The sequence below is a fragment of the Bos indicus x Bos taurus genome, chromosome 9 (genome assembly GCF_003369695.1).
Source record: "Bos indicus x Bos taurus breed Angus x Brahman F1 hybrid chromosome 9, Bos_hybrid_MaternalHap_v2.0, whole genome shotgun sequence".
Classification (NCBI taxonomy): domain Eukaryota; kingdom Metazoa; phylum Chordata; class Mammalia; order Artiodactyla; family Bovidae; genus Bos; species Bos indicus x Bos taurus.
This window is the reverse complement of record NC_040084.1, coordinates 63,957,989-63,981,125: the sequence shown is the minus strand read 5'-3', so window position 1 is coordinate 63,981,125 and position 23,137 is coordinate 63,957,989. Positions and strand designations below refer to the sequence as shown.

General features: G+C 34.3%; 1 protein-coding gene across 7 annotated transcripts in view; it reads right to left on the bottom strand.

The window, feature by feature from the left end:
- SNX14 (sorting nexin 14) overlaps window positions 1-23,137 on the bottom strand; it is an 84,246-nt gene that overhangs the window by 41,799 nt on the left and 19,310 nt on the right. For 6 of the 7 annotated variants that reach the window (XR_003512632.1, XM_027551458.1, XM_027551456.1 and 3 more), the window contains exons 3-12: window positions 22,486-22,562; window positions 22,328-22,406; window positions 18,300-18,343; window positions 15,577-15,664; window positions 11,391-11,475; window positions 7,176-7,332; window positions 5,516-5,591; window positions 4,737-4,781; window positions 4,554-4,634; window positions 4,343-4,457 (exon numbers count right to left, since the gene is read on the bottom strand). Coding sequence is in view for 6 of the 7 variants with exons in the window: in XM_027551458.1 (XP_027407259.1) it covers window positions 4,343-4,457; window positions 4,554-4,634; window positions 4,737-4,781; window positions 5,516-5,591; window positions 7,176-7,332; window positions 11,391-11,475; window positions 15,577-15,664; window positions 18,300-18,343; window positions 22,328-22,406; window positions 22,486-22,562 (847 nt within the window). In the remaining variant the exon portion in view is untranslated. The remainder of the gene's footprint in view (window positions 1-4,342; window positions 4,458-4,553; window positions 4,635-4,736; window positions 4,782-5,515; window positions 5,592-7,175; window positions 7,333-11,390; window positions 11,476-15,576; window positions 15,665-18,299; window positions 18,344-22,327; window positions 22,407-22,485; window positions 22,563-23,137) is intronic. The other variant, XM_027551454.1, reaches the window with a different exon arrangement.

Below are 23,137 nucleotides of genomic sequence, written 5' to 3'. Positions count from 1 at the left end.
CAAAATCAGGGAGAAAAGGGATATATGTAGGGAAACAAACAGAAGAATGGAAGCTAATTTCTCCTTAGAAACAATGGTGCTGTTCAAAAGACAGTGAAAAAAATGACATAAAATGCTGAAAGAAAAAAACCATAACCCAAAATTTTTTATTTGGTGAAAATATCTTTTTTAAATGAATACAAAATAACACCTTTTCAGACAGACAAAAGCTAAGAGAATTTACCTCCAGCAGAATGGTGCTATAAGAAATGTAATAAAAAACATTTATTTCAGCAGAAGGAAAATGATACAGAAACTGGCTCTGCAGAAAAAGAATAAAAACCACCAAAAAAGTAAATATGCCAGTCAGTAACTATCAGGGCCAAAATATGTGTGCATGTGTGTGTGTGTGTTAAGACTGTTGCTTAAGGAAGAAAAAGCAATGTACTGTGGAGTTTCATAGCCTACACAGAATTAAACTATACAGTAACAGTCACATCAGACAGGAAGGGAACAAACTGAGGTATACTGAGGTTCTTACACTGTTCCTGAAATAGTAAAATATATGTTTAAATGAAAACTGTGATCAATGAAGGATGTACAGGGTAATCATTATGAACTGAGCAACCACTAAAAAAAAACAAGAAAATGTCAATAGAGGAGATAAAATACTGAAAAATGCTCAAGTAATTCAAAGAAAGGCTGGAAAACATTAAAAAAAAAATACATGGAACAAATACAAAACACCAAGACCAAAGACCTAACAATAAATATGCAATAATTATATTAAGTGCAAAAGTACTATACACCCCAATTAGAAAATCAAGATTATCAAACTCGCTTTTTTTAAAGCAATATTCAGCTATATGGTATTTATAATAAATGTTAAATTCTTTAATTATATAGAAAAAGGTAATACAATGCAAACCCAAGCGTAAAGATAGTATAACTATATATTAATATCAAACAAAGTAGACTTCAAGACAGAAAATTACCAGAGAAAAAGAGCATTTTATAGTGATAAAAGGATAGATTCATTAACAATCTTAACTGTCTCTGCACCTAATAATGAAGCTTGAAATACATTAAAAAAAAAAAAAAACTAAAGGGAGAAATAGCAAATCCATTAAGAAATCTGAAAGAATATATAATATGTGAACACAAGCCATCAATTTAATCTAGATGATATTTACAGAACACCACCCAACACAGTAAAATAGATGTTCTTCTCACATGCACATGGAATATTCATACAGATCATATGGATGGGCCATAAGACAAGTTTCAATCAATTTCAAAGGACTGAAATCATACAGAATATTTTGTCTGATCAGGAGAGTGTTAAATCAGAAATCAATCACAATAAGATATCTCAAAAATTGCCAAATTTTGGAAATTTAGCAATACATTTCAAAATAACCCAAGGGTCAAAGGATAAACCACAGGAAAATTTTAAAATATTTCAAACTAAATGACTATAAAAAGCACAGAGTACCAAAAATCTTAGAATTCAGTTATAGCAACTCAGAGAGAAATTTATAGTTTTAAGTGCTTATATTAAGAAAGAAGAAATGTGTACAAATTAATCATCAGTGCTTTCATCTTAAGAAACCATAAGTACAAACTAAACGAAAGGTAAGAAGAAAGGAAATAGTAAATATGAAAGCTAAAACTTAGCAAATCAAAAATATTTCAAAACTTTATAAACCACTAGAAAGTACAAATTACCAATAAAGAGGGGATATCACTACAGCTTCATAATAAAAGAAAATTAGGAATAACCTGGTGATTAAATAGGTTGCTGAGATGTACTAAAAGCATTTTAAAAATCCACTGTTCACTCATGATAAAAATTTTCAGCAAACAATAAACAGAAGGAAATATTCTCTATCTAGTAAAGGAGATCTACCAAAAAAAACCCAGGCTAATATTATACATAATGGTATAACACTGAATAATCCCCCCCTAAAGCAAGGATGTAAGCTCTCACCACTTAGATTTAGCAACACACTGAAGGTCCTGGCCATTACAATAGGGGCAAGAAAAAGAAATAAGATGTAAATATCACAAAGGAAAAAACAAAACTGTGTATTCACAGATGACATGATTGTGTATGCAGAAAATCCTAAGGAAATCTACAAAAAAGCTACTAGAACTAGTAAGTAAACTTAGTAATGTCACAGGATACAAAATCAGTATGCAATAAATCAATTCTATTTCTGTATATAAGCTAAAAACAATTTAACAAGTTATTTTAAATACCACATTCAAATAAATCCAAAAATAAAGACCCACAGTGATAACTATGAAACATTTTATGGAGAGATTTAAGAATGAAATGAATGAAAAAATACGCCCTATTCATGCACTGGAAACCTAAGTACTGTTGAGATGTCATTACTCCCCAAGTTGAGCTACAGATTCAATACCACCCCAATTAAAACATTGAAGCAGGTTGTGCGTGTGGATGAAGGGGTAGGATTGTCAGTCTGATTGTAAATTTTATATAGAAATGCAAAGAACTTAAAATAGCTAAGGACAGTCTTTAAAAAGAACTAAGTGGGAAGCCCTAAACCACTTGATTGCAAAACTTACTTGGTCAAAGTAATAAAGACTGTGGTATCGGCCAAAAAAGTAGACATATGGATCAATGGAAAAGAATATAACCGAGAAACAGACCCACATATGGTCAAAAGGTTTGTCAAGGATGCCCAAGTAATTCAAGATGGGAATAAAATGTCTCTTCAAAAAATGGATACTGGAAAAACTGTATATCCATACAGGGGAAAAATGAACCTCCACCCCTACCTAATACGAACCTAAAAATTATTTCAAGATAGATCACAAACCTGTATATAAAATATAATAACTATAACACACCTAGAGAAAAACAGGCAAATATCACCTTGACTTAAGATAGGTAAAGGCTTAAAAAAGTCTTTCGGAAGTCTCAGAAAGCACTAAGCATAAAATTAAAAATTGATACACTGAATTTCATCAAAATTTAAAAGTTCTGCTCATCAAGACACTATTCCGAAAATAAAAAGACATGCCATTGTCTGAAAGAAAATCTTTGTAATACCTGTATCTGACAAAAAGACATATCTAGAATATTTAAAAAACTACTGAAATTTCTGACAAAAGGAAAAACAATTCAGTAAAAAACAGCCAAAAGATAGCAATTCCACAAAGATATTCAAATAGTCAATAAGCACATGATAAAGTGTTCAGCTCTGTTAATCATTAGAGAAGCACAAATTAAAAGCACAACAAAATTCTACCATATACCAATAAAATGGCTAAAACTAAAAAGATAAACACCACCAAATTTTTATAAAGTTGAGGTACAACCAGAACTCTCTTTCACTGCTGGTGGAGTAAAATAGTACATACAACCCTCTGGAAAACAATTTGGCAGCTTTTTATAAAATTAAACAAATATCTACCTTGTAACACAGCAATTCTACTTCTAGTTATTAAATATATGCTCAAGAGAAAGCCCTGTACAAGAATGTGCACAGCAGCTTTATTCATAATAGCCCAAGAGTGGAAGCAGTCTAGATACCCATTTACGAGGAGAATGAATAGTGTGGTACCCTCATACAAAAGAACACTACTTTGCAATAAAAAAGAACAAACTACTCATCTACACAATAACATGAATCAATCTTAAAAAGCATCATCCTGAATCAATGAAGTCAGGCCCCAAAAGTACATACTATGAGCTTCCATCTATATAAGGAAACTGTACAGGAAAAACTAATCTGTGGTGAAAGAAACGAGATCAGTGACTGCTTTGGCAGGAGTGGGAGCAGGAAAGGATCAGTTGGGAAGGGCTCTCAGGGAACCTTCTAGGGTGATGGAAATGTTCCTGATCTCAGTAAAGGTGTACGTTATATGGACTGCAGATTTGTTAGAGCAATTGTATATTTAAATTCTATTTGTTTCACTGTGTAAATTACACCTCAATTTTTTTTCATTATATATTAAAAAAAATTAGGTGCATTAGAAAAACTAATCTTTTCAGAGTCCATACAGTGCCTCAAAATCCAATGGCACAAGATGTTATAGAACTTCTAGTCAAAATAGAACATTTTTATATTTGATTACTTAATCAAAATAATTCTTAACAAAAACTGTGACAAAATGCTCATGACCAGGTCTTTAACACAATTTCATTACTCTAAATTTTTAGTAGTTTTTTTTTTTCTGCTAAGAGGATTTGGTTGAAGTCCATTATAGATTATGTTCCAATGTGGAAAGGAGTAGACACTGGCAACTACAACATCAGAGCTGATCTAAATAGTCAAGTATATGACAAAGTTTAACAATGACTTTAGTAAAGTACACAGGTAAGCCTCACCCACAGTCAGACAAATCTGCAACACATGCACTGCTCCTTCTTGTTTCAGAAAGTTCATAAACCGAAACAAGAGATCTTGCTGCTCTCTGATTTGCTTCAATTCTAATTTCAGCACCTTGATACAACATGAGGAAGAGTAAGTTAGAGCTATATAAATACGTGATAAAATTGTTTATATCAAAAGTAATAAGTTATTTCTGAAAATACTTACAGATGGTTTTTTATTTCTAGGTTCTGCAAATTTTTGCAAGAATGGAACTAAAGGGGAAGGCGGTTCAGTCGCTTTTTCAGGCTTTGAAGAGAAAATTAATTCAGTCAAGTGTCATTTGATTGTACAGGTATATGTCAAACTTCAATGCAATCTGAAATATTTTCTAACGTGTTTAATACTCACTGGATTGTCATCTATGAAGATGATAAGCAAATGATTCACAGTATCCTAATGGAAAATAATAAACATAGATCAAAATAATTTCATTAGTGTATTCTGCCCTGAATTCTGAAAGCTTCTATCAGATTATGAAAGTTTCTGGAAAAATGACAAAACAGAGCAGTGGCAAAAAGCATCTGTACTTTTGTAACATAGAAGAACTTTTAAAAAAATCTACAATACAGGGTTCTCAACTTTTGTGGAAATGGAAAAAGAAAAGTTACTCTGACTTTGGCATTCAAAATGCTTATAAATTATCCCTATTTCTTCAAAATTTTACTGGATCAAAAGTAAAAGCAACTCACCTATCCATCAATATATGAATGAACAAAATGTGACATATATCTATAATGAAATACTACTCAGCCTTGAAAAGAAAGGGAATTCTGATATATGCTACAACATGAATGAACCTTGATGATATTATACTATGTAAAATAAGCCAGATGCTGCATCATTCCACTAATCTAAGGTAACCAGAGTAGTCAAGTTCGTAGAGACAGAAAACAGAGTCAGGAAGTAGAGTTGCCAGGCATTAGGAGGAATGGAGAATTACTGTTTATATGGGTACAGAGTTTCAATTTTATAAGATAAAAAGAGTTCTGGAGACAAGCATTGGTGATGGTTGCTCAACAATGTGAATGTACTTAATACCACTGAACTGTACATGTAATTTAAGATGGTAAATTTTACTTTATATGCATCTTATCACAATTAAAGAAAAAAATTTTTTTACATCTTACTGGATCAGCTAGGAAATCCAAAGAAGGGAGGAACACCGAACCAGAGAGAATCTCTCTTAAAAGTAAGGTCAGCGATCTGGAAAAAAGAACAATATTGTACATATTTAGTGATTTACATCAGCTCTCACGTGGGAATCCTGTTAATATGACTATGACTCAGGAGGTCTGGGGTCTGCCCTGAGAGTCTGCCATCTCTAACAAGCCACCAACTAATGCTCACACTACTAGTTCAGAGACCACACCTGGATTTCTTAACTGGTTAAAAGGAATACTATTAAGAGGGAAAAAGCATTTCCTTGGCAGGAGGAACTTGAGTAAGCATTAGAAAAATTCTACCTCAGAATATTACAATGTTACATATAAAAAATTAATAAAACTAATTTTAATAGTATAATTACTGTGTGATTATAATATTTAAATTAATAAAACCATTTTTAAACTATTTTATTTAAAATACTTTAAATTTAAAATAAAGTAATATTTAAAGTGTACCACTAAGAATAAGCCATGGTTGGATGTACTGTACAGCACAGAGAAATATAGCTATTATTTTATAATAACTCTAAATAGAGTACTTTCCTGGTGGCTCAGACAGTAAAGCGTCTGCCTCCAATGTGGGAGACCAAGGTTCAATCCCTGAGTTGGGAAGATCTCCTGGAGAAGGCAATGGCAACCCACTGCAGTATTCTTGCCTGGAAAATCCCATGGATGCAGGAAGCTGGTAGGCTACAGTCCATGGGGTCGCAAGGAGTTGGACACGACTCAGCGACTTCACTTTCACTTTCTTTCACTAAACAGAGTGTAGTATATGAAAATACTGAAGCAGTATGTTACCTGAAAATAGTACTATGCTGCTGCTGCTGCTGCTAAGTCACTTCAGTCGTATCCGACTCTTTGCGACCCAATGGACGGCAGCCTACCAGGCTCCCCCGTCCCTCGGATTCTCCAGGCAAGAACACTGAAGTGGGTTGCCATTTCCTTCTCTAATGCATGAAAGTGGAAAGTGAAAATGAAGTCACTCAGTTGTGTCCGACTCTTAGCGACCCCATGGACTGCAGCCTACCAGGCTCCTCTGTCCATGGGATTTTCCAGGCAAGAGTACTGGAGTGGGGTGCCATTGCCTTCTCCGGAAAATAGTACTATACCCTAACTATAATTCAATTAAGTAAATAAATAAAATAAGCCATGGTCCTTATCTCTAAGGATCATAAAGATAAGAGCAACAAAGGAACTTTATGGAATAATCTAAACATGCTCTTGCAGGAACAAGGGAGACTGGATGGACTAAATGACCTTTAACTATACTTTTCAAACTTAGCTGTATAATTTGTCCAAAGTGTTTCTGCATGTCTTTTCAAAGAAACACCAAGAATGCAACACAGTATAATGATATCAAGTAAGAAACTTAATTTTTATGTGTATCTTTGATTTCCCAAGATCAGTTTCTAGGAAAAAACTGTTAGCAATACAACATATCATGAACATTCAGTGCCTAAAACGGCATTTTAAGACCTGATAAATTATATTTCTTAAATGGAAAATTTTTCATATCATAGGATAACCTCAAGTTTTAGTGTATTCCTATTATGATCAAAAACAGCAATATACACATGGCATGGTACGTAAATACTGCTATGACATTTTCCAGTCTTATTTATACCTGCAGTCTGTTGCTTTAGGAGGTAAAATATAAGGAAAAAGTAGTTCGGTAAGTTTCCTTAAATAATGTAATTCATCTCTTCGACTCCTCAAAGCCACATGAAGCTCTGGACCATATTCTTCTAAAGCAGCTTGCTGTAAAAACTCTGTATTTTCTACTATAAATACAAATAAGAAATAAACATTGGAAGAAGTTAACAGCATTAAATAACTTCAGCCATTTCCACTAACAAACAGAAAATAATTTAACACAGCCATTCCTTTTTTAACCTTTCTTTCTTCCCAGTATGTATTCTACTGGTAAACTTTTCCAAAAAAAAAAGAGTGTAAAGAAGGTAATTTTCCTCTTTGCTGGAAGTTTTTAATTTATTCAAAATGAATTGATAAAAAAGCCCTTTCACCCTTGGTGAACAAAATTTTAAACCCAGGTCATTACAAATTATATTAAAAGCAAAATTTTTAAATGGAAAAAACTAAATGAAACATCTTCCAGCACACACAAAGCTTTTGTTAACAAACATTACATCTTATTCATCCTCTGCAAGTATTAAAAAATCCTTCTTAAAGCTCTCTATTATTTCTTCTTTCACATCAAAATCAATCAGGTAACCCTTCAAACTAATTATAGTACAGAAACAGGCTTCCTTGGTTAAGTTCTGCATCTTCTGCCCATAGTATAGGACAGAAAAGGTATACAGCTGTATACAGTGGAAGTCCATGAAGTTAGATTACCTACTATGTTAACTGATGATAAAAGTTACACGAACAAAAGGTTTTCTTAAAGGCCGAGCACTAAACTAATACTTCAAAACTTAAGAATAATAGTATTGCCAATCCTTTTCTACAGATGTCAAAAGAGCAGGAGAAAAAGAAGTCATGTTTTCCCCTATCTGCACTCCGGGCCAAGTTTTAAAATCATGAAGTCTGTGAAGGGAATCTTAACTCTAATTCAATGGCATTTACTTTATACTATTTACTTCTATTTTTATTGAGAGAATGCAAGCACATTCACCAAAAAAAAAAAAAGCCAATATATACATTCCAAAGGTGTGAGAACTAAGAATGGAAACGAATGTTATCCGCACCAGAGGTACAAAAGCAGGACTGACAAAGATGGATGTGGTTTTCATACAAACCATGTTCAAGCATTTTATTTTATAATTATACAGTTGTTTACCAAGCATTCTGCCCCAAGTATTCAGGGTACAGGTCTTTTAAAAATTTATATCATAAACAGGAATTTAAAATAAGAAGACTAAGCTATGCTAAACTCCAGTTCTACTTATTAACTGATGATCTTAAATAATATAATCCCTTTGAACCTCAGTTTCCCCCTCAGGAAACAGTTATTAAATAGATGACATTGAAAAGATTCCATGTAAAATGCACCAGTAATTATAATATTTGATGTGATTAAGCATTTATATATAATATATAAATTGAATCACTAGACTGGACTCTACTCAGATGTGAGATTTTTGTAGTCTTAGCTAATGAAAGAATTTAAAAATCAGGCAGAAGATAAAAACATATGGAGGAAGAGAACCTTAATACAAGTACAAGCAAAATACAGATGTTGAAAAACAGGGTATGAATTAAACCCCACTAATCACCAGTATACCTCCTACCTAATCAATGGACAGTTTTCAGACCATGAAAGGAAATTTTCAGAATCCATGACAAAAAGATTTCTTTAGGATCAAAGACTGATATAATAAAGCCCTTCAACTACTACTGAATTTAAATTAAACCAAGGCTTCTAATGTATATATTTTCAATGTGTCTAAGGATGACAGAAGTAATTACATAGAAAACCTCTTTGTAATTCCTACTCTCAAGAAGCAGATAAGGAGAGAACACCAAGAGAGTAAAAATGTATATGGATAAAGGAGGTTAACCTTTAAGTACTTCCGGAGTATACAAAATTGTGTAGCCAAAAATATTTAGAAAACAAATGCATGCATGAAAGAGAAGAAAAATCAAAACCCTGAAAATCTTCTTACAAGTCTAATTCACAAGTATAATTCACTATATATTTAGAACACCAGAACCTTTGGACAAACTGGAATCCTCCTAATACTTAGGTCTTTTAATTTTATGGACTTCATTAATTACTAATACAATGTCATTAATGAATCCAATCTAGCATTTTATGTTGATTTTGTAATTGAGGACCATTTTTTATATGAATAGTGGTAGCAAACTAGCAACCCTTCTCTTGCAAAGACTCAAGGATAAATTTCAGCACTCTCAGAAACAAAACAACTTGGAGATTTTATTAAACTGATTGATTCAACTAAAAGTAAAAAGATGAGTCAATTTATTCATATCCTGAGTTCAAAGTGTTTGTCTTTATAACAATATTAAGACCATATTAAAAATAATTTTCCCACACAAAAACTTGCAAACAAGTGACCAAGATGTCCTTGAAAAAGTGAATGGATAACTGTAGTACATCTAGACAACAGAATGTAATTGAGCACTAAAAAGAAATCAGTTATCCAGCCACAGAAGACATGGAGAACCCTTAAATGCATAATTCTAAATGAAAGAAAGCAGTCTGGAAAGGCTACAGTATGATTCCATTTATGGAATTTATGACATTATGACATTTGGAAAAACTGTAGAAAGAGTAAAAAGATCAGTGGTAGTCAGGAGTTCCTGAAGGAAAGAGAGAGGGATAAACAGGTGAAACACAGGGGCTATGGGGGCAGTGAAACACTCAGTATGATACTGTGATGATAAATACATGGCATTAAGCATTTGTCAAAATCCGCAGAATGTACAAGAAGAGTAAAACCCTAATGAAAACTATGGACTTGATTAATAATGTATCAATACTGGCATATCAACTGTAACAAATGTACCAACCAAGGCAAGGCGTTAACAATTGGGAAGGGGGGAAATATACGGGAATCTCCAAAATATCTGCTCAATTTTTCTATAAACTTAAAACTACTCTAAAAACTAAAATTTACTAATTAAAAAAACACATTTTCCATATTTTTTTCTGACAGTAAAGTAGCCTTAATGGAATGGCTACAATTTTCTGGTATGATTTTGCCAGTGACAGGACAACAATTTTAAAAGTTAATTTTTTTTTTGTTTAACATTTAAATTACACATATTTAAACTTTTCTACTTTTAAACTACATTGAAGCTAAAACTTCTTAATTGTTATATAAGACAAAAACACAAGAGTTTAAACATGCAATCTGAACTGGTTCTTGTACCTGAGGAATGATTTATACCAAATGACAAATAAACTAATAATTTAACTTCCACTCTACCTAGAACACAATTTCCTCAAATATATTGTGATTATATGAATTGATGTTATGAGAAGGGAAAATTGGTTCCACGCTCAAATGAGTCTAGGATGTTCCAGGTTATACAAAGTTAAAGCTATATCTTTGCTGCAAGACTACTGAGAGGTTTTGGACTGCTAATACTTACTGGTAATTTCCAGAAGAGGAACACCACACATGGTAATTACCAGTCTCACAAAGAACTAAATATAGAGCATATAAGTAATTTTGCTTAAAAAGTATATTTCAGCTTGATCTAAGAGTAAGAAAAGCCCCAAAGGAAGATTTCATTTGTTCAATCAGCAAACATTTGATGAATATATATTACTTATACATCATGACAGTATAAAGCCCAGGACGTATGTGAGAAACTGAAAAGAGGTCATCCTGGCTAAAGTATAATACATATTGAAGGACAAGATCAAACAACTTAACTACATAGGAAAGGATTTAAATATAAGACAGTTTTGACTCTACAAGCAGTCACTACTTTTTTTTTAAAGTAGGGAGGTAACAGGATTGTGGTATTGTGAAATTAACATAGTAACAGTGTACAGGATAAGCTAGGTCAAATTGAAATCATTAAGGAAAAAGGAGAGAAGACATGTGAGAGATACCACAGAGGAAGTAACGAGGGCAAAGGATCCATTCAAAAAAAAAAAAAAAAAGGATAAGGTTCATCAATAATATATCTAACAATTAATGATTGTACTTTAATTTTCATAGATTCTTGAGTTCACACAATCACTTGTATTATTAATAAATTACTGAAAAGGATTTCAGTTGAAACAAAACTCTCACAGCATTTATGAATATATCACTTAATTTATCAGTATTCAGATATTTAGGATGAAAGTTGCCATATAAAAACAAAATCACTCAAATTTCGGAGCAGGAAATTGTATTACCTTTCTGACTGGCTTTAACAATCACTTCTATATGCTTCATTGCTGCTTTTAATAGTTTCTTGGTGATAATAGATGGAATATCCACCTAGAAAAATTCAACATTAAAATAAAAACTTTTAAAATAATTTATCTCTAAGTTATAATGGCAGGAACACTGTATTTAAGACATTGGAACATAAGATCTTAAAAATTAGCTGTATTGAATGAAGTAAGTCAGAAAGAGAAAAACAAATATCATGTATTAACACATATATATGGAATTAGAAAGAGTACTGCTGAACCTATTTGCAGGGCAGCAATGGAGACACAGACATGGAGAAAGACTTATGGTCTGGGGAAGAAAGGAGAGGGTGGGGCAGATGGACAGAGTAACATGGAAACATATACACTGCTGCTGCTGCTGCTAAGTCACTTCAGTCATGTCTGACTGTGCGACCCTATGGACAGCAGCCCACCAGGCTCCTATGTCCACAGGATTCTCTAGACAAGAACACTGGAGTGGGTTGCCATTTCCTTCTCCGAACATATCCACTTCCATATGTGAATTAGACAGCCAATGGGAATTTGCTATATGACTCAGGGAACTCAAACCGGGGCTCTGCAACAACCTAGAAGGGTGGGATATGGATGGGATATCAAGAGGAAGGGGACACATGTATACCTAGGGCTGATTCATGTTGATGTTTGGCAGAAATCAACACAATAGTGTAAAGCAATTATCCTTCAATTAAAAATTTTTAAAAAATTAGTTGTATTAGGAATCTTTCAAAAATATAATTTAAAAGCACTATACAGTCTTAGACCATATTGATTATAACTTCAGACAGTTTTACTACCACGATAATGAAAACATACCTTATACACTAAATTTTTCTCATGAAATTAGTGTCTTTATTCTTGACTTATTTCTTTAATGTATTTGTTCTAAATGTATTCAAGAAAAAAAACGTCAAGCAGCTTATCATTCCTTTGAGGTTATAAATTTGTGTTAACTAAGGCTGCTTGAAAATAAACTTTTCATTCAGATTATAAGACAAATCCTGGTTTCAAGATATATGGCAGCATTCTATTTTGGAATAATACTAAGTTTCATTTTTCCCCACAGACAATTTTCAACTTAAAGATTGGAAACTGTAGTGACTAGGGTAGGTTAGTAAGAGAGAATTAGAAGCATACATGAATACACATGAAAGAGACAGAAAATAAAATAACTTAAGAAAAAAAAAAGCCTTGTGAATTCAGTAAATCACCAAAAAGCATGTTTATTAGACTTCAACAGGGTTATCAGCCATTACAAAGCTCAACACATTACATTCTCCCTTTATCAAAGGCATGAGAAAATTGTATCCCAACAGTGTTATTTTGTGTTAACTTTCTAATCCTTTTTAAATTCCTCATTAAGGAAGAGGGAAAACATTACAGCCTGATAAATTTATTAAGTGTAATGACTCATAAGCCCCCAATATTAGTGATTTACTAGTAAAACCCAGAGCAGTTTACAGGTATCTTTCAGCTATGAATATCAAACATGTTCAAAAAGGGGCTATGTTTCTGCTAGCAATATTCCTTTTTGTAAAATAACATTACTCTTCATTTACTCCTGCCCTCTTGGTACTTAGTGATTATAAATTAGTTCCATTATTTGTCAAATAAACAAGATGTCTTTGTTTTCAAATATTTTGTAAAATCTCATCTTCTGAGAACACACATGAAAATTTTCACTTGCAAGTTCTATTTTAGAGACTTCAGGTCAAAGTCAAAACGAATAAAACAATGAGTTTATCACTAAACTTCGATTTAAAAAAAACACTGTGGACCTTAAATGATTTTCATTATCCCCAAACCCCCAAGTTACATTATTCAGGCAATGTTACCAAGGATAGAACACTGTACTAGGAATAACATGACCCAGGCCTAATCCTCTGCCCATCAATTACCTCTGACACTCTGACAAAGAATATTACTAACTTTCTACAAAATGAGTATGATAAAGACCCACTTATCTTCCAGGACAGTATGCAGATAAAATGAAAAGAAAAAATATATAGCATAAAAACCCAGAAAGTGGAAAAAATATTTGGAAATCATGTATCTGATGAAGGAAATATATCCAGAATAGATAATAAACTCTTACATCTCAGTAATTAAAAGACAAATAACTCAGTTTAAAACATGGACAAAAAATCTGAATACACATTTCTTTCCCAAAAAAAGATATACAAATGGCCAATAAGCATCTAAGAAGATGCTCAACATCATCAGCCATGAAGTGAAGTGAAAGTCGCTCAGTCATGTCTGACTCAATGCGACCCCATGGACTAGACAGTCCATGGAATTCTCCAGGCCAGAATACTGGAGTGGGTAACCTTTCCCTTCTCCAGGGGATCTTCCAAACCCAGGGATCGAATCCAGGTCTCCCACATTGCAGGCAGAGTTTTTACCAGCTGAGCCACAAAGGAAGCCCAAGAATACTGGAGTGGGTAGCCTATCTCTTCTCCAAGGGATTTTCCCAACCCAGGAATTGAACGGGAGTCTCCTGCATTGCAGGTGGATTCTTTACCAATTGAGCTATCATGGAAGCCCCATCAACCACAGGGAAAAGCAAATCAATGCCACAGTGAGATACGACTTCACGTCCATTAGTATGGTTAGAATCAAAAAGTGAAATAATAATTAGTTATGGCAAGGATGTGGAGAAATCAAGACACTCATACACTGCTAGTAGCAATGGAAAATGGTGCACTTAGGAAAACAGTCTTTTGACAGTTCCTCAAAAAAATGGTTTAAACATAAACCATTTGACCCAGTAATTACATTTGAAGGTAAAATCAAGAGAAACGAAAATAAATATTCCATACACATTCTCTCCACAAAAAACTTGTACACAAACCCTATGGTGGCATTATTCACAATAGCCAAAAGGTGGAAACATTCCAAATGTCCACTGACTGACAGATGGACAAACAAAATGTGGTGTATCCATACAATGGAATACTATTCAGACATAAAAAAGAATAAGTACTGATACAGGTACAACAGGACAACATGAATAGACCTCAAAAATATTATGCAAAGTGAAAACAAACAATCACAAACATTATGCTAAATGAAAGCAAGTAATCATAAAAACTATAGAAAGGATTTCATAGTTAACATGTACTATATTCAACCAACCAACAATCTTGTCATTGGACATCAGTTTTCCTTTTCAGTCTTCCTTATTATAAGGTATACTACAATGAATCTTTTAATATACATGTTTCCACTCTATTTCTTTAAAATATACTAAAAAAATGGAATTATATTTGAGAGTACAGACATTTTTATGTCTTTCAATAAAGATTACCAAACCCCCTTCCAGGGTAAGAGTTATATCAATTTGAACGTGTACTTGCTTTGCCTGTTTCTCTACAATCACCACTGCTAAACACTATCACTTTTTTCTTTCCCAACCTGAGAGACAAAAGAATGGTATCTCATCAAAAAGACAACATATTTTCAAATATTAATTAGCACTTTTATATTTTTCTTTTGTGAAGTACTTATTCATAATTTTTTGCATATGTTTGCTATAGTGGTTGATTTTATCGCTCATTTCTCAAATAGGTATAGCAACATTTAACAAGAATTTGCCTTTATTACTGGCAGAGATAGAGATCACTAATTTATTATCATTATGTTCAATATATAGAACTGACAAAGCAGTAGACAAGTATTTGTGTCTATAGCCAACAAAGTTAAGTGTATATATATGTGTGTGTGTGTGTGTGTGTGTATATATATACACACACAAAACCTTAAAATATGGCTTGAAATTTTTTTAAAACATCATAATCATTACCATGTATTCAGTAAATTCATCTAACAAGAACATGACTTTTTTTCTACAGTTGTCTTTTTATCTATAATTTCTAAAAACCAAGACATCCAAACATTAAAGAAAGCAAAATTGATCAATTAATCAACAGCAATCCATTTATCTCTTAATCTAAAAAAATTAAAGGTGAAGAACAAAACAAATACATATAGTACGCATGCTAAGTTGCTTCAGTCATGTACAATTCTTTGCCACCCCATGGTTCTTCTGTGCATGGGATTCTCCAGGTAAGAATACTGGAGTGGGTTGCCATTTCCTTCTCCAACATATAGGATAGAAATTCCCAAATTTCTCATTATAAATACACACCTTGTGAATCCTTCGAATTAAGACAGATGCAAAAAACCGTAATATAATTCTCAGTTCATCAACAAAGGACTCATCATCTGTTACATCCCTTTAATTAAAAAGAAAACAAGCATTTAGAAGTTCAAAGAAATACACAACTTCCCTTTCTAGAAACCAAGAGAAGTCTAGAACTGACTCTTTTTCCATTTACTTATGCTATTTTTTAACAAACAATGCATTATATTATGGAACAAAAGAACAAAGAAGAAAATTAAAATCTCCCGTAATTCTAGTACCGACATAATTGTCGTTAACTAAATTATTGTATAGATTTTCCTGTAGACATTCATGTGTACATAGTCACATGTTTAAGATTTTTAAGATCATTTTCTAAACATCATCAAAGAAATATTTAAAAAACAATAATTTTGAAAAGAAACACAATTACATACGAAAGTTCAATTAAATATTTATAGATTAATAATATAAACTAATTCTAAAAGTAAGAAAAAAAAGTGTGTGTTTTCTTTGAAAAAGAAAATAAATTGAAACTCAAAATGTTTTTAAACAGAAATTTTGACAACCTTTTCCTGAGTTTTCCTATAGCTTTGAGGTCCCTAGAAGAATTAGGATACTTTCCTAATCAAAGGCAAGAAAGAAAGGTATGTATAATCATAATTTTCTGAACTAGAAGATGATGCTGTTAAGTCCCTTGGTAGCATAAAGAAGATAATTTTGTATCAATCATGGTTCCCACTATTAACTCCAAGGAAGGGAATATCATAGCATCAATAGCTATATAGGATACACACTAAAAAATACAGCCAGATTTTATGTCTGAGAAGTTATAATTTGGGGGCAGGGTGGGGATGGGGTGGCAGTGGGGGAGTTTCACAACAGGATTATTTTATAAAAGGCCTCACAATCAATTTACTTAAATGACAAATGCCCTATGTTTAAGACAGATGCCAGTGTAAAAATTGTATATAAGCTATACAGGCAAAAATAACATATTAAATGAGTATTAAATTTGTTTTAATCCACTATCAGATCAGATCAGATCAGTCGCTCAGTCGTGTCCGACTCTTTGCGACCCCATGAATCGCAGCACGCCAGGCCTCCCTGTCCATCACCAACTCCCGGTGTTCACTCAGACTCACGTCCATCGAGTCAGTGATGCCATCCAGCCATCTCATCCTCTGTCGTCCCCTTCTCCTCTTGCCCCCAATCCCTCCCAGCATCAGAATCTTTTCCAATGAGTCAACTCTTCGCATGAGGTGGCCAAAGTACTGGAGTTTCAACTTTAGCATCATTCCTTCCAAAGAAATCCCAGGGCTGATCTCCTTCAGAATGGACTGATTGGATCTCCTTGCAGTCCAAGGGACTCTCAAGAGTCTTCTCCAACACCACAGTTCAAAAGCATAAATTCTTCAGCGCTCAGCCTTCTTCACAGTCCAACTCTCACATCCATACATGACCACTGGAAAAACCATAGCCTTGACTACACAGACCTTTGTTGGCAAAGTAATGTCTCTGCTTTTGAATATGCTATCTAGGTTGGTCATAACTTTCCTTCCAACGAGTAAGCGTCTTTTAATTTCATGGCTGCAGTCACCATCTGCAGTGATTTTGGAGCCCAGAAAAATAAAGTCTGACACTGTTTCCCCATCTATTTCCCATGAAGTGATGGGACCGGATGCCATGATCTTCGTTTTCTGAATGTTGAGCTTTAAGCCAACTTTTTCACTCTCCACTTTCACTTTCATCAAGAGGCTTTTGAGTTCCTCTTCACTTTCTGCCATAGCATTTCCCCCCCCCCCGCCGCCCTCCCCACCTCCGCCAGCCACATTTCTCAGCTTGTGGAATCAGTTCCCGACCAGGGACTGAACCCAGGCCCATGGCAGTTAAAGCATTGAGTCCTAGCCACTGGAAACCGAGCCGCCTATTGCATTTTTAAATTAGGAAATTCAAAATATACTGAACATTAGGGGAGATATAATTAAATATTATAAGTCATATAGGTATTAAGTGTTCAAATATATAACGAAGTATACGATGCTTCTGTAAGGGAGTATGTGTTTTATTAAATGATTTCTGATTGTCACACCAGACTTTTTTTTTCCCACAGATCTAGAGCATTTTCCATATTCCATTGAGCATAGGGGATTTGTACATAGGCATCAGATACCAAAAACAAAGCTACTTTGGAACAAAACATTAATTTTCGAGGAAGTCTACTGAAATTAACTTTCAGTTTAATGAAATACCTGAATAAAAATTTTTTCTCTAAATGTACAATTAGTTCAAGTGTAAAAGGTGCATACAAAATAGTAAATCACTACAATTAGGGGTCACAAGAAACTGTACAAGTTACTGTTCTTTCAAAAAGTAGCCTAGGGTTTTTTCCTCTTTCCTATCACTAAATTGTTAATTGATTACCTACAATCAGTGGTTCTTAAGTGACCACTGTGCCTCCCAGGTAACTCTGGCAATCTCTGAAGACATTTTTGGTGATCACAAGCAAGGAAAACAAGGAGTGCCACCAGCATTCACTGGGAAAAAGTCAGGGGTACGTTAAACACCCTATAATGCACAGTATAGGTCCCCATAACAAAGAATTATGTGGCCAAAAATGTCAATAGTGCCAACGCTGAGAAATTACCACCTATACTAAAAATGTATCATTAGCATACTTAATGGAATTCACTATACTACAGAAAAAAGGTCTTATAGAAAGAACTTACCTGTACCAGGGGTAGACAAAGTTTTCCAACACTAATTCAAGAACCTGAATAAAAATTATTTTTTAAGAAAAATCAAGTTAATTAATTCTGGGAAAATAAACTCTAATACTAAGAAATATATAACAAAAACTAAGCTTAGTATCCCAAATATTGACACCCAGTGTCATACTTCTGCATGACAAAATGTCTATGCCGACTTCGTATGGCTTTGATGATGAAAAGGGACATATGGGAAAACACTCTGAAAACAATAAAACTTCATTAAAAAGAAAAATTACTATCACAATGACACACACACTTTAAAATATGTCCATAATTAAAAAAAAATTTTAATCTAAATTGTTCCTGACTCTGAAGATCCACTGAACCAAAAAAATTCTATGCAAAGAAAGAAAATAACAGGCTGGTCTTTTGCATTCCTAATGCCCTCTGTAAGTCAGTAATCCCAGGATAAAATGAAAAAACAAATATATAAGACTTAGGGGACTTCCCTGGTTCTGGTGGTCCAGTGGTTAAGATTCCGTGCACCCAATGCAGGGGCACAAGTTCGATCTCTGGTCGGGGAACTAAGGAGTCAGTGATTAACTTTCAAGGGAGGATAGAGACTAGGAGGGAGTATGAGCAGGACTTCTGGGTCTAATGATGTTTTTGTTTCTTGATCTGAGTGCTGGTATATGAATATGCTCAGCTTTGTGAAAACTTTAAGTTATATCTAAAAAAGTTACAAAACAAAAGAAATCCTTGGTGTTAAACCTTCCATTTCTTGAGGCTGGGTGGAACAGTATAATTTTTAAAAGGACTTGCAGCAGTGGGCATTAATTTTAAAAAGCACTAGGGAGGTAATGAAACAACATATCTAATCTGACTATATATCTTCTCTGGCCCAGTAATGCAAACTGTGGACTCTCTACATACTCAGGCAACAAGATTTGGATTTTTTATTACAAAAACTAAGCAACAGTGATATCAGCTGGAAAAATAAGATACACAGAGACAGGATTAGGACACAGGAGGAGACTGGAAAGCTTACCATTAAACATTTCATCTTACATGATTCCCCAAATCCAACCAGAAGTCCTACTGATTTTACATCTAGGTAGCTCTTTTCTACCTCTTCTCACCCCTATATATAGCCTCTAAATCAGTCTCCCTCCTTCCAAGTTAGCTCCCTTCCATTCTCCATAAAATTGCCAAAGTGATCTAAAATATGCATTTGACCACATCACTCACCTGCATGAAACCGTCAATATAACAAACCACAAATCAAAGTAAGAAAGGTGGAGCTGCACTGATTCTGAAAAGGCAAGAGAAAGCTACATGCCAGCAGCTATGACCTTCTACTTCCTTTTCACCTCCCACTACATCCTGTAGAGAATTGATGCTTTTGAACTGTGGTGTTGGAGAAAACTCTTGAGAATCCCTTGGACTGCAAGGAGATTCAACTAGTCCATCCTAAAGGAAATCAGTCCTGAACATTCATTGGAAGGACTCATGCTGAAGCTGAAACTCAATTACTTTGGCCACCTGATGTGAAGAACTGACTCATTGGAAAAGACCTTGATGCTGGGAAAGACTGAAGGCAGGAAGAGAAGGGGACAACAGAACACGAGATGGTTGGATGGCATCACCAACTCGACGGACATGGGTTTGAGCAAGCTCCAAGAGTTGGTGATGGACAGGGAAATCTGGCATGCTGCAGTCCATGGCGTCACAAAGCCATGGGGTCACAAAGAGTCAGACACGACTAAGCAACTGAACTGACGACTGAACATCCTGTGAGTCACATCTGGAAACTACAGTTACACAATTTGAAAATCACTGACATCTATGATCAATTAAACATCTTCAGCATTGCCTTTTAAGTCTTTTGATGATCTGATTTCCAAAGGGCCATATAAAAATTGGTTATGAACTAAAGCAGTCCTGCATTTTAGATTGAGTTCTGCTACCAGCCAGCTATGATACTTGAGAAAATTATTAAAATGCTCTAAACCCTAGGTTTGGTAAAACCATCAAAAATAGCACCTACTTCATAGGTTACATGAATACAAGTACAGTGATTAGCACAATATCTACTATATAGTAAGTATCGAAAGTGTTAATTGCTCAGTCGTGTCAGACTCTGCGACTCCATGGACTGTAGCCTGCCAGGGTCCCCTGTCCATGGAATTCTTCAGGCAAGAACACTGGAGTAGGTTGCCATTTCCTGCTCCAGGGGATCTTCCCTACTCAGGGATCGAACCTGGGTCTCCTGCACTGCAGGCAGATTCTTTACCATCTGAACCACCAGGGGAAGCTATATAGTAAGTGACTGATAAACACTAGCTACTAGAGTATGGTCTCTTCGTTGCCCACATTCTCCTTCACATTTCACCCTCCAGCTTACGGAACGTGTCCACCCAGTTTCAAAGCCTCTCTTTCCTTCCAAAAACTCTTTTAACACCCTGGAACACCCTTTCCCTTTCACTATCAGGCTTGCAAACATCTAGTCATACTTTCTGACTGCCCCTCTCTACAGTTCTGCACTTCTTCCTCTGTACTAGTGACATACCTTGTATGTTTCTTCCAGAACTGACTGCATTACATTACACTGTGCATGTCTGTTTATATGCCTACCTCCCCTCCTAGACCAAAGCTCCCAGAAGAAAAGAAGCATATTTTATTTCTTTTTATTCCTAGGATGTAGTCTAATTCCTGTCTATAGCAAGACCTCAGAAAATGGTTTTTAAATATTAGAGCTGATATTTACTCAACACCAATAAGTGCCAGGCACTAGGTCAAAAAATTACGTAAGAAATAAAGTGTCAAAGTTTTTACAAAGAAATAAAGTGTCAAACGACTACAATCACTATTCCCCTAGAAGTCTTGTCTTCAAAAGACCTCAAATCAGCACTCTCAAATAGAAATATGTCAGCCACATATAAAATTTCAAATTTTCTATTAACTACATTTAAAGAAAAATAAAAATAGGTGAAGTTAATTTTATGATCTATCTTATTTAACCCAATATACCCAAAATATTACCATTTTAACATATAATCAATGTAAAATATATAATAGGATATTTTACATTTCTTTTTCCTTAAGAAGTTCTCAAAACCCAGTACATATTTTACATATACAGCACATCTCAATTAGGACTAATATATTTCAAGTATTTATTAACAGCCACATGTAGCTAGTTGCTACCATATTGGAAAGCACAGTCTTCAATCCAGGAATCTGGAGGATGAAAAAGAGCTTAGAGAAGAAATGGAAAAAGGAAAATGCCAATAATTTAGCATTTATGCAGCATACTTTGGAGAAGGAAATGGCAACCCACTCCAGTATTCTTGCCTGGAGAATCCTATAGACAGAGGAGCCTGGCAGGCTACAGTCCATGGGGTCGCAAGAGTCGCCAGGGAAGGATTCAAAGTGGGGAAAGTGACAATTAGGCAGGATTCAGATGTTTAATGCTACTCTTCAACTAATCGGCATTTAGTTTAATTCAGTAAGTATCTATCAGATACCAGCAATACATCTGGCCCCTGCACTTGGTGTTGGGGACAAATGAGATCCATTCCCTGCCTTCAAGAACTTGACAGCTTTCTCAGATGGATGGAGAAAACAAGTCTCTCAAAGAAATAACTAAAACATGGTATAGTTACCAAAAAGATACATATAAAATGTGACTGCCACAAAGACAAGAGATCATACTTCCTATTCCTATATTATGCAGAAACAGTGAAATGTATCCTGTTCTCTGTTCTATTCTGGTTATTTCTACTGCCATATTATAAAAAATGACTATTTCTTAAAGAGATAAACAGTAACTAGGTAAAACCATTTTCTTTGGCTAAAATGTCAATTTTTATTAGATATGGAATCAAAAAATGCTTATGGCCTACAATTCAAGTTGTGTAGCAATCAACTATCTAACCAAGACTCAATTAGGTGGCATTTATTAAAATGCTCCATGATTCCCTTTCCCATAAGTATTTAACATTTTTTGCTTGGGTATACACAGCAATATTAATTAAATCAGTTACCTCTGAAAGAGACGCATCAACCTTAGAAGAAATTTTCAGGTCTAGCCATGGCTGGTAGTTCTCAAGTAGCAAGGAAGGCCTAAAGAAAATCATACAGTTAAATTGCTTGAAACCCAAAACTTAATGGAAAGGATCAACAAATTAAGTGTTTAACTTACCTATGTCGCTTACATTTCACCTTACCACAAACAGCACAGCTACGACCTTGAGGAAACAATTCCTGAAGTCCTAATTGCTAAAAAAGGGAAGTGGGGAGATTTGTCTTTACATTACACATCATATTTACTAAAGAGAATCAACTTTTCAAAAATTTGTTAATCAGTGTATGAATTCAAAGGACATGATTTTTTTTTATTACTGTCTGCTTTAACACTGAAACTATTCTTTACAATAAATAATTCTTGCTATACCAAACTGCCAATAGGAGAAAAATACCAAATGAAATGCTTTTTAAACCGAATTCCCAAGCTTAAAATTAAAGTCAACTGCTATGCTCACTTATTAAAAAAAAAATTCAATCTATATTTGAAAATGATACTCTGCTGCAAAAGTATAAGAAAAAACTATTTTCTATTTCTCCAAACCTTTAATCAATGAAGGAGAACATATGCTATAACTAGTAAGTTTCCTGACCAAATACGGGGCACCACTTACAGCTGTGTTTCCTCTGAGCAGAAATATCAATCAACCTGAGATGAGGGACTGCAGCTACTTGAAGACTTCAATATATCCCACTCAACCCTGATCTACACTCTTGGGACTTTACCTACCAGAGACAGACTCAATAGTACCACCTTCATCAAAGTTCAG